Source organism: Cynocephalus volans, chromosome 6 (assembly GCF_027409185.1).
Source record: "Cynocephalus volans isolate mCynVol1 chromosome 6, mCynVol1.pri, whole genome shotgun sequence".
Classification (NCBI taxonomy): Eukaryota; Metazoa; Chordata; class Mammalia; order Dermoptera; family Cynocephalidae; genus Cynocephalus; species Cynocephalus volans.
The window spans coordinates 58,116,079-58,129,333 of NC_084465.1; the positions used below are offsets into that span (position 1 = coordinate 58,116,079).

At 30.9% G+C, this 13,255-nt stretch overlaps 1 protein-coding gene across 1 annotated transcript in view; it reads right to left on the minus strand.

Annotated features, from left to right (window-relative positions):
- The window catches only part of SEMA3A (semaphorin 3A), a 200,575-nt gene that overhangs the window by 29,116 nt on the left and 158,204 nt on the right, over nucleotides 1-13,255 (minus strand). The window contains exons 7-12 of the mRNA XM_063100149.1: nucleotides 13,109-13,251; nucleotides 10,328-10,442; nucleotides 10,165-10,234; nucleotides 7,041-7,185; nucleotides 3,496-3,715; nucleotides 524-615 (exon numbers count right to left, since the gene is read on the minus strand). Of these exons, the coding sequence (XP_062956219.1) occupies nucleotides 524-615; nucleotides 3,496-3,715; nucleotides 7,041-7,185; nucleotides 10,165-10,234; nucleotides 10,328-10,442; nucleotides 13,109-13,251 (785 nt within the window). The remainder of the gene's footprint in view (nucleotides 1-523; nucleotides 616-3,495; nucleotides 3,716-7,040; nucleotides 7,186-10,164; nucleotides 10,235-10,327; nucleotides 10,443-13,108; nucleotides 13,252-13,255) is intronic.

Sequence of the window (13,255 nt, forward strand, 5' to 3'; positions counted from 1 at the left end):
AGACCAGGACACTATAACAAATTTGCTACTAGTGACATAAAATCTTCGAACTTTCTTTTGTTAACGAATGATTTCTTTAAGAAAATATGATAAAACAATTCATGAATCAGTTGAAAAAAGTTTGAAATGTCTTCATTGCTCTGTCATTCTGAATGCATTTTCCTTAATACATTCATAAAAGTTACATATCATCCCAGTTATACCATAAAGTATAAAAGAGGAGATTTTAGAAGGGGGAAGATTGTTCATTGAGGTAACTTACATAAATAATATAAAATGTAAATCATATATTTTATCATTGAGAAAACAAAGTATGAGCCAAGAGTATATTTCTTTACATCTTTAGATTTAACAAGCATTGAAAGTTTCAAGGTTTATTTTGACTAGTGTCTGGCTTTCTAATTGACAAGCTAATTAGAAGGGTATGCCGGACTACTTGTCCATACCAGGTTCAGTGTGCAGCTGTCCTGGGGGAAAGACGTACAAGTGAACTTGTTGACACTTGAAATTAAGCAGCACTCACCCGAAAAACTGTCATTTCTTCCAGCAGAACTTCTTCTAAATCATGCCAAGTCTCCTTAGGAATTGAAACTACTTTAAGAACGGTTCCGGCATCTTTGAAAGAAAGGAGGGTGGGGTGGAGAAGACCACAACTTAAATAGATCTGAACTGAGTTTAGGGCTAATGGATGAATTCAGTTTTTGTCCAAAAAAGAATATTTTGACCCCAGTCTTCATTTAATTTATTTTTGTCAAAACATTAGTAAAATATATATTTAAAGGCATTTCATGAAATTACGCAAACTGTAAAAATGAACTATAAAAACAGCCTTAAAATATAAAAAAACTGAATTTTTAGAAATAAATTAAGCTTTGAGGAGATTTTATCCTGATGATGCATGATTTTAAAAAGATATTATATCACAACAGAGAATGGCTAGGTTGGATTAATTATTTTTATTGTTTTTTAAAAAATCTCTTTGTCAGGTGACTCAGAAAAAAAAAATTTAAAAACCTAAAAATAATACAAGTTTGACATGAGAGGTTTTCCACTTTTATTATGAAATCAGGATACTACTATGAAGATCAATTGTAGATGGAATATGCAAAGAATGTTGTACTAAAATCCCTTAGCAGTTTAGAGTCCCCTGAAGATGGCTCAATGATCATTAAGGGATGAATGACAATAACTGATTTTGCAAAATAAACACCTAGGATTACGTATTTCAGTGGTTTGTCAATAATAAACACATTGGTTAATCAATTTTAGAGCATTAAAGCAATTTAAAATGTAGAAGTGTAAATCATAAAAATGGTTATATAAAATACATTTTACAGATATTTCAAACCCTATTTTTTTTCTAATTTTCATTTTTAGACAGATTTTCAAAAGAGACAAATTGTTTTAGTGACAAAAGCCATCCCTTTTACTCTAAGCTGGGTTAATAAGATATTAATTTTCCAACGTTACAAGTATATTTCTATTCTTTGATAAAATAAAGAATAGGTATTTACTAAATTCAAAAATTTGGCTCTTCAACAGTCCAGTTATGACTAATTGTCAATTAATTTTAGTTTAAATTGGTTCATTTTAATCAAATTTAACAGACTAATTATTTGTGAAGAAAACTGTACCAATAAAAAATGCTACATGAGAAAAATTATTTAATGTATTCATAACATTGATAACCATTTTCAGGGTACCAACATGATGTGCTATGTAAGATCAAAAACAGGTTGCTAATTTATTCCTTGTAAAGTTTCATCCTTTTTTTTTTTTTAAGTCCTCTTTTAAGAGGATCCTTCTATGTTTACAGGACCTTAGACTACTCATAACACCAAAGATTAAAGGTAAACTTGGTTAATCTACTCAATGCCTCTGATCAGGTCTCCAGTACCCAAACACAGCTTTATCTGTGTTCCAGATCAAGTTTTACTGAGTAGTATTTCAAACCATTTCACACAAATTGAGTCAGATTATTCAACTAGAATCAATAGACTATGGTGTGCAACTTAGTTAAAAAGATAAAATTACTGTAATCAATTTACTTTGCTGACAGATGACCTGGTCTGTACTGACTGATATCCATTCACATCATCAGACATTCAACATGCTCGTGAAACTGGTGCCGTTAAAGACAGTTTTTGTCTGAGAGCAATCAAAGGCTCACAATTGGGTTTCTTTGGTCAAATACCTGTAAGTTAGCTTTGTTGCTTTGGTAGTGAATGAGTGACTTCTCAACAAGTTTAAGCCAGAGATGAAGAAAAAGGCAAGTTTGACATTACTGAGCAAACTTAATTACTCTGCAGAGAAATTCAATTATAATTTGATATTAAATGCAAATTAATATTTACTGAAGAGAAATTCTATTATCTTATATTTTCTAAAGATATTTATAACCACAAGTTGATACAATTCATTGACTTTTACGGAACCCTGAGTCTCACTGGGATTCTTTTATTTGATCGAGAAACTTTCTCACTCATAAAAGCAGATTTTAATGTATTGCTCAGAACCTGACACTGTTACACCTGATAACATAAGCATTTCACAATTTTGCCATAAACCTTTAAGTCTTTAAAGCACTTAGTACACAGTTGCCATTCCCCTGTAGTTAATGCAGTTTTTTTCTGTTTCTCACCAAGGGAAAATAAATGTTATTATACAAGGTTTCAGTGGAGCACTCACTCTGTTTTCCATTGATTTATGTCAGTTAACAACGTTAATGGAGACTAGGAATTTATTACCTTGGAATCTGACCCTAAGTAGCAAGTTTCAGATTTGTAACTGGTACTTTCAAAAACAGTATTACTATTAAAAAGAGTAGGGGGAAAATAAAATAATATGTCATAATAACAACGGAATTCATTCTGAAAATATGCCTGCAAAAAATTTGTTTCTAATCATAGAACTAGTAAAAATATATTGTTAAGTTTCTATGGAAATGTATCTGAGAATTCCTTGGATCAATTTCCTTATTTTTCTGATGAAGTTCTTTTTTTCTTTTATTCTTTCTCCTCGTATGGCAGAAGCACTGAACAAATTTTATTGCCAACATTTATTTGCTGAAGGCCTTTTACCCTATGGTAATTTTAAAGCTCAGATAATTTGCATTAACATATTCTAGAACCATTATTGAATGTCCTGGGAATTTCAGGCACAGTTTGAGCAATACATCTTTACTCTAGAAAGCCACTGGCCAGAAAAGAGTTATGATTTAATTAGGAACATTGATTGTTCACCTAATCATTAGCTTTTTCTTTGATTACATTTATCAACTTTTCATTGAAAAGGAAATTTATTTTAAATTAATATGTCACAATTTGTCTAGAAAGATAACACGTTTTTAATGGTAAATATTCAAGTTTTTAGTCATTTATTAGAGGTTAACTGTACCTTGAAAGTGAATATAAAAACTGCCTTCGGTTCCTAGTTTACTCTATCGGTTAAACAGTGTTCTGGGAGGAAATTTATAGCTGAAGTTAAAAAATTTACCTGTTCCAATAAACATGACGTCATACTGGCCGTCTTCTGCATCCACTCGGTCTACTACAATTTGTGTGAACTGATAATTTACATCTGTTTTGATCATGATGGGGCGGTTGTTAATAGGAAACACTGGATTGTACATGGCTGGATGACTTCTTGCAAAGGTTATAACATCATCAGGAAGGTCCTTTGTAGAGTCAAAGCCACCAAATGTTTTACTGGGACACTATTAGAATAAAGAGAAGAAAATCTTTTGATTAAAGTGTAATGAAGGATTACAAATTATATAAAGACACACGGCCTGAATGGTCTAGGAACCTAAACCTGAGATTATGTTTTAAAGTTAGGTACCTGATAAACTACAAATAATAATTAGTCATTATCAGTATTTACTTAAATTAGTAGAATATATATTAGTAGAGTATATATTCCCTAAACATATCTTAATTCTCAATGGGATTTAATTATGTCATCATTTCTTACCAAAAATAGCAAATGTATCTAATAAATTCAGGAGGAGTCTGATGCCTCCATTAATGGAACTACCATATGTTTCATTTATGTGACAGATGAAGTATTTGACATAATGAATGGAATATGCTACAACTCAATGCAATTTATCATTACATTAGAGAAACTCAGAATAATTTTCTTGGGTGCAATTAATTTTTTTACTATGGCATCATGTTAAAATACAAATGCTCTTCTCATACTCAAAGACACTGTTTTGTTTCTAGCATAAACCTGAAAAAATAATGATTTTAATAAACAAAATAATTCTAGGGATAAAGAGCTGTGTTATTCAAAGTGTTTAGAAACCTGCATGGCACAGACACTGGCCAATCAGCATGGACATCATGACCAAGCAGAAGAGATGGTGGCCGTAGGTGCAGAAACAATGCCTCGTCGTGCACTGACATAATGCTGCCTCTGGTTATAAACACTCCATACAAGGCAATAAAACAGAAATGAGAAAGTAAGGATTTCACTGAGCTTCTTTTTGCTGTTTTCACTTAAGTAATACAAGCATTGGTAGAATACAATATCTCCAATCTCTTGCTTTTGGTCTTACACTGAAGTAATTTCTGCCATTAAATGTAAGAGCTTGGGAGCTGAAATGTAATTGAGAGGTTCCTGATCTGACAAGAAGCTTAGAATAAGAAATCAATTGTCTTTGCCGTTACCTTGAAAAAACCATTAATAATTCATGAGAAATGAAATAAATAAACCTGTTTTGAGATGGGAGATGTATAATATATATATGTATATGTACTCGTACATGCATACACAATAATACAATAATATAAGTTAAAGTCCTTTAAGGGGTTACTTTCTGTTTTTCTAAGATAATTGTAAAATTATTTATTTGATGTTATAGAAATATCAAATATTTACGTAAAAACCTGGGAGAAACAATAAAACATTTTCATGACAATTATAATTATTTCTGTACTTCTGCGCTATTATGTAAAAATAGCAAAAATGATGAAATGTGTAATTGAAAATTAAAGGGATTTATTTATTTTAGATTTTTATCTTATAATTTGTCTTATTCTCTTGCCTTACTGTTCTTTTATTTTGTATCTAATATAACTAAGCTTATAGGCTTTTCTTTAAAAATAAAGTGCTGTTCTACTGATACACTGTTCAAAGGTCATTTAATATGTTTTTCCCCAGTAGTGTTGACAGAATGACATATTCTCATCTGGCACCTTTTGGGATTAATAAACTCATCCAAGTGAATTTTATTCATGGAGTTAGGTGTCATCTCCCACTAAGAGCTCTTACCTAACTCCTCAATTAAGCAATACTTCCTGCCTCCTGTCTCTAGCACTTGGTGCATATTGCTGACTTAATTTTCCGTGTTATAACAACCATCTATGAATAGTGGGTAAGAACATAGCCTCTAGAACTAAAATTCCTTGTCTGAGTCCTGGCTTCATTACTTTACCTCTCTTTGCCTCTGAGTCTTCATCTGTGAAATGGGAACAATAATTGACTATTGAGTTATATATATATATATATATATATATATATATATATATATATATATATATATATATGTAAATATGTGTGTGTATATTTATATATATGTGTATGTACATATGCGCACATACATATGTGTCCTTTAGAACAAGTTCTGGAATATGATAATTTCTATGTTTGCTCTAATTGCTATTATTAATTACAAATATATATTCTGATTGAAAACTAAATTCATTTTTGTAGCTCCAAATAGTAGCACAGTTATCTAGCACATAGAGGTAGTTCCATCAAGTTTGTTCAAGGAAATGAGTTAAATTTATATTTAGAACATACTGGCATTAATTAGCCATAGGAATATAAAACTGTCAAACAACAAAATAAAAACAACTCACCATTAAGATTTGGAGTAAATATGTTGTGATTTTATAAAACCATTTAAGTTCTTATAATCAATAGATACTCTATTTTATTCATTTATTTTTCTGAAAGTCTATTTAGGTTTTTTGTTACAAGATTAATCTTCTGGAAGTAATATTTTAAAAATGTAAAATTTTTAGTTTTCTCATGAATTTAGCAATATAAAAAAACAAGAATATTGTGTCCTATATCTAATTAAATAATTTAGAAATATAATTTTCTTAAATTCAACAGAATAAATAACACTCAAGTGAAATTAAAGTAATGGCTACATTTCAAATGCAAGTTTTTCATTATATAAAATTATTTCCGTAAAGATTTGTTAGGGTTAGAAAATGTTGCACTTGAGTGGATGGTTCCATACAGCTATTCTATTACCTCTGACATCATATTGATGACAACTTCATTCATTTTTTAACATATCAATATGCTTATTTATTTATTTACTTATATATATATATATATATATATTTTTTTTTTTTTTTTTTTTTTGCTTTTTTCCCTCTCTTTAAATTGCTGATTCAAAGCTGGTTTTACTTTGAGTTCTGTCTAATGTTTCTTTTTAGGTCTGAATGTGCCCGAGGTGGCTGGAGGGACGAGAGGTTGGCCGGGAGAGTAGGCAGTGTCTGTTAGAACGTCTAGGCACTGCTCCCTTCCGTTATATTTTTTTTCTCCATCTTCTTCACCTACTTTAAGGAGGTTGTTCAATTTCCATAGGATGATAATGACCATTTTAATTTTTTTTCCAATGTAATGTGCAATGCTTGAGCCTTCACTACAATCAGAAAGAATAAGCACAAATGTATCCTATGTGCTCAAACCTCCATGAAGGCCATTTGCACTATATCCCATTCAAAACAAAACAAAACAAAACAAAAATAGATAAGGCCACCCATTCGGTTTCTATTTCTCAAAAGTTATTGGTATGAATACATGATAAGCACTAACCTTCAATACTAACATTTGTAAAAAAAATTCATTAAATGTGAAATTCCTTGTAATCACAGAAAAACCTTGTCTTGCTTTCATTTATACTCTTCGAATCTTTGTTTTACATTATCTGGATTTAATCTGTTTGTAGCTGCATTATCTTTTTACTTTTAGCAGAAATGTATTCATTTCTTATTTTAAATACCTAAGCCACTTACAGTTCCTGGCCGTGGATAGGGGACTCTTCCTTGAAAGGGCACCCACTGATAGTTGGGACCGTCCCTGTGAGCATATGGACCGAGGAACACCCTTCTCACATCACTCATGCTGTACATACACACGGCTGATCCCTTGAAGATGTTACTAAAAAAGAGAGCAAGAATAAAAACCGTTTTTCATCCTTGTATAATGGCAAGAGAACAGTTGATATTCAGTTCTTACATTTCGGAAATGAGCTATCAAAACTGAAATATAAATTTTTAGTAATCTTAAAGAGTGTTTGGATTTTTTTTAGTCATATGTTTTGTATCTTAATACACAAGAGAACAAATTATGATTTCTCAAAAATACAAGGCATGGATAAAAGTGTCTTTAACAATCATAGCATACTGTTCATATCAAACATAGACTATTAAACTTTGATAAGCAAACACATATATATGATCTTCTATGAATGAATATTTAATTTTGATATCATCGGGAAATAAAAATGTAAACTGTGTTTAAGTCTCAAGCATCATTACTAAAAGCGAGAAATATTTAAATAAACAAAAATGTTTAACAACTCATTTTATAAGCCAAAACTGTTGCAGAAAATAAAAGTCAGTGTCGAATGATGTGTCACATTACATTGTCTTTAATTCTCAAACCACCAAAAGTATTACATCAAGTAACAGTTTGATTTTTGTGAAGGCATTTTAAATCATCTCTAACCAACACAGAAAACAGTTTTAACTTAGTAGCTATTACACCCTAGTCCAAGTGGAGAAATATAGCAATTATTTTTATCTTATTGGTAAACAAAACTGGAAGATTGTCAATGATCTGCCATAATTTTCCATTTTATTTCGGTTAGATAAGTACTGCTTAATAAATGTATTTATACAAAGATATTAAACAGTTGTGCACATTTAAAATATGGAATGCTTATCTTTTTGATTGAGAGATTATGGGAGAGCCCCATAGGAAATTATATACATCGGACCCCAAAACATATGTTCCTTAGATTTTATTATTGGAAACTGCTGAATACAGACAATTCCTGGTAGATTGCTAGCTTCATGAGGGATTGGACCATGCCTGGCATTTTTTTTCTGCTACATCAGTGACATATGACATGACGCTTGACACACAGTCAACCTTAATAAATATTTATAGAATTTAATATTTTCAAAATAGAATAAATAGCAAATCAACACATATTTGATAGATAACAGTTTTTAATGTTTATGTTATATATCCCTTTTCCATTGTTTTATATTTTTCTTATCTTAGATGAAATCTGTCGCCATTAAAAGACTTGATGAATGATTTATAGCCATCACTTACAAATATACATCTCATTGAAGTAGAGAGGTGAGATTATCTTACCCCTAAACTAGTGACCTTCAAAGTGTGGTCTCTAGACCAACAACGTGGTCATCACCTGGGAACTTGTTAGAAGTGCATATGCTTAGGTGCCACCCCTTTCCTACTGAATCAGAAATTCTGGGGATGGGGCACAGCAATATGAATTTTATCATGCTCTCTAGGTGATTTTGATGCACACTCAGGTCTGAGAACCACTGTACTAAGCAGTGAGGAAACAGAAATGGATTAATATTCTTCACTTGCATTCTTTTTTTATGCAAAAGGGGATAAATATTTAGGTATGGCTAATTGCATATAGTTTTAGTAATAAGAGTTTCTTAATTTTTATGTGTTATTTTTAAGATTAAGTAGAAATGTCCAGACTATTTGTAACACCTTTAATATTTACAGTATAAACAAGTGTTGGACATTGCAGTTAATTTCTCTTCATGCTATCACAGTCACTTGAAGTACATTTTCCTAACATTTGATTTTAAATTACTTTTCTGTTAAACATTTTATCCATATTCTAATGCATATTCTCAATTATGTGCATATAAATATATATGTATTACTTTCAACAACCCCAGGTAATGTGAACATGATACTGAATGTAGTAGTTGGTACAATTGCTGCTTAATTGACAGCAACAGCCATGGGGAGAGTGAGGAATGGGGAATGGAGGAGAGTGAGGAAAGGGGGAAAGAGAAGAGAAGGAGAGAGACAGTGGGAGGAAAGAGAGAGAAGGGAAAGAGAGAGAGAGGAAAAGAAATGAGGGAAAGAGAGACAGTGAGGAATAAAGGGAGAGGAGGAAATGCAGTCTGAGTTTGACATTGTGTGTAAAAAGAACATAGGATTAAAGCCAGTGTTGATTTAATCCTTAGGATTTTTGTTGTTGCTGTTTTGTTTGTTTTTCTTGTATCTTTTTATATGGTTATTTTTAAAATCTGGATTACAAGGTGCCCAATAAAAAACTAAGTGGAATACCCCCACCAAAAAAAAAGTAATTAGATTAAATAAAAGAGAATCTACTGACTTCAAAAACTTTAAAATTATATAACTAAAACATCTTGAATTGTATTGATGATATTTAAAAGTACATAAAAGCAATTTAATTTGTGAACAATTAACTTTCCCTAAACCTGTAAATTCCTACTTTAGTTCCAGAGCTTTGTACAGGAAAATGTAGCAAGTGTTCTGTACGTGGAGTAGATAGTAATGGGAAGGACCATAGCTGCTTGAAATGTTTTTTTCTCCTCAGATTCATAAGTCAACCATCTGGTCGGAGAGGTGACTGTCAGTGGAATTGCTGGTACCTAACAATATTTGGGCTTTTCCTTCATCTCATTCATTTAGCAATTGATGAGAGAGATGGAGAGGTGAAGACAGAAAGAGAATCGTTTTAGTTAAATATACAAAACATTCTAAATTGTTTTTCACCCTTAATTTATATATCCCTATAAACTCTTGTTAAAACTCATATGTCCATTTGTATTATATTGTACATTTCATTCAAATGTGTAAAGTCAAAGCTATATATAGGCTATGACAAATTTTTCAAACTGTTTCACTATTCTATTTACAGTGATAACATTCTTTCTAAAATTTATTTTTAAAACAAACAAACAAACAACTATTTAGGCCTTAGCTTATTTCAACCATCCAAGAATGCACAAGAACTCAAAATTTATATTTTCACAAATTATGGTTACTTGGAAATCACCTAAAGGACATAAAGTTTCTATGATAATGAGACAGTAAAAAGTTATTTACCTGGAAGTTGTAAACACTCCATATACAATTGGATTTTTAGGATCTTTAGAATTCATTAGGAATACGTCCTCTATTTGAAAAGAAAATTGGGGACAGTTACATTTTAGGTGGTTATAGCAGTATCTGAACAAATGTTCCCTGTATAGAAACACTAGCTACTTACGCAATTCATCGAAATGAGTGTCAATGCCACTTGGACCTGGCACTGAACAGATCAGACGAGCTTTGAGGAACGTTGTCCATTTGTTCACCAGACTTCTGTGCCCTCCAAAGTCATTCTGAAAGGAGAGAACATCAGCCTTGTGATGATGAAATGAAAATGAATGAAAATGATAATTTCAAGTATTTCTCTTTTCATCTTGAGACAGATACAAAATATAATTGCTCAGTTTTCAAAAGTCCTGTAATCGTTTTAAATGACCAAATCAGTAACTACTGCTCATTAATATTCTGTTGGTTAAATCATTCACTCAGATTTTACTCAAAGAACTACTCACAATAAAAGTCTCTTAGCATTAAAAAGTCCTTTTATGTCCATCAATGGATGAATAGATAAAGAAAATGTAGTAAATATACACAATGGAATATATTATTCAGCCTTAAAAGATAAAAAAAATAATAATAATTAGGAGAAAGAAGGTTTTTTTCTTTGAGATATATTTCACAGCATGGTGAATATAGTAAATGATAATGTACTGTACATTTCAAAATCACCAAGAGAGTAAATGTCCAATATTCTCACCACAAAATGCAAGTACTCGAGGTGGTGAATATGTTAATTAGATTGACTTATTATTTCCATTGTATTCATAAATCATAATATCACTTTGTACCTCATAAATGTATATAACTATAATTTGTCTATTTATAATTAAAAATATATATATATATATAGTTAGTTAGTTAGAAAAAAGAAATCCTGTCATTTGGAACAACATGGATGAACCTGGAGGAAATTATGATAAGTGAGATAAACCAGGCACAGAAAGATAAATACTGCATGATCTCACTCATTTGTCGATTCTATAGGAACTGAACTCATAGAATTAGAGAGGAGAATAGTGATTAACAGGGGCTGGGGTTGAAAGGTGGGGGGTTGGGAAGGTGTTGGTCAAAGGATGCAGAACTTCATTTTATGGAAGGAATAAGTTGAAGAGATCTGTGTCACAGCATCTTGAGTATAGTTGATAACAATGTATTGTGTTCTTGAGAATATCTGAGAGTAGATTTTAAGTGTTGTCACCATAAAGAATAGTAAGTATGCAAGGTAAAGCATAAGTTAATTAGCTCAATTTAGCCATTCTACAATGTATACATATTTCAAAACATCATATTGTGTATAATTTTATTTGTCAATTAAAATAAATAAAATTTTTTAAAGTCACTTCATCTTTTCCATCTGTTACCATTTTGCAATGAACAGTTATTATTCCTGTGTTTGTTTTGTTTTTGCATGTCTCTCTCTCTTACCTGCTGTGTATTTCTTTAGATCACCCTCATCTACATAGGCTGGTTCACAGCTAGGGCTTCATATACCATTGGGACTCAATCAGTATTCAGCATGCCTAATAACCTATACTAAAAATACATCTCAAACAAAAGCATGCTAGCATCAAATATTTTATAAGCTTAAAGAGTTGAAGCAATTTATATTTTATAAATCACATGTTGAAAAAATATTTGTATAAACCTTAATAAAGGAAACTCATTCTAGAAAAAAAACATTTTGAAAATGTCTCTTCACTGCAAATAAAACTGAGTTTTAACCTAAGCGTAGCAATAAATTCTATGATGGTATGTATTTATTTGCAACTATATCCTTTTAAAGTAATATTTATGGGCATATGTTAAAGGAACATAGATGTCCCTTCAAAAATAAAACACTGATTTATGTTTTGTTTAAATGGTTTAATGCATTACGAAGATTTTTTATAACTCTTGTAAGTAGTACTTTTAAATATGATCTGTATTTTGTGGAGAAAAGAGTCACATCTACTTCACATATCATTTGTATGTTTCCAGATAATTAAAACTTTAAACTTTCCAGTAATTAAATATACTAAAGAGAAGTAATAAAATCATGATTGGAATAGGAAAGAGATCACAAAAATTGGATTTTTAAAACTTTGTGATTCTTTCTTAAAAAGAAAGAATTCAATTTTAAGCCAATTATTTCATCTGACATGATTTCTTTAGCCAAAAGATGCTTTGATATATACTAACAGTTGATTATATTCACATCGCATGTATTCTGTACTATGCACTGTGGAAGAGAAAGAATAGTACTGTTACCATGTCTTCACATTGATGATACTAATTAATCCATAAGTATTTATCGAGCAATTTTTGTTCTATATATCTAACATTATAATGCAATATTTTGTCTGACGTTATACCACAAAATAAATGAAATACCTCGGACAGACAAAGCTTAGAGGTTCAAAATTACGTGTGTGTGTTTGTGTGTGTGTACATGGATGTGTACATAGGATGTTATAACCAATTTGTGAAAATGAGCTTTAATGTTTTTCTCCATTAAATTAATACTTCACTTATTCCAACAACAAATATTCATTCAAAACTTACAAGTTGTAGGAAACTGTGCTAGGTATGAAAACACGAGGAAGTGTATTCTCCCAGGCAATATTAAAATATTTGTCTTCTCTAGAATTTCAACCAAGATTACTTAATATGATTATGAAAAAAATGCCAGTTTCCTCACAATCTCTACCAGAATGTTTGACTATGAAGAGTTAATCATCTATAATATATTTTCAATCACTTTTCACCATTTAATAATTTGTTGTGATTGGTCAAGTTTTTAGCGATAGCTTTATTTGTACTTGTACATAGGTGAAAAATAAAAAGAAATGAAACTGTGACTGGACAATGACATCTCGGTTGTTTTTTATTTTTTATTTATTTATTTTTTTCTTTACCTCACCTTGCATATCTGACCTATTCTAGCGTGAGTGGCTTTTCCGGAGTGTTCTCCATCTATTGCATTTTCACGGAAGAAAAAATATACTTTGTCATCTTCAGGATTGTCACTCTCTGGGATGAGGTGGGCACTTATAAACCTTGGATCTGA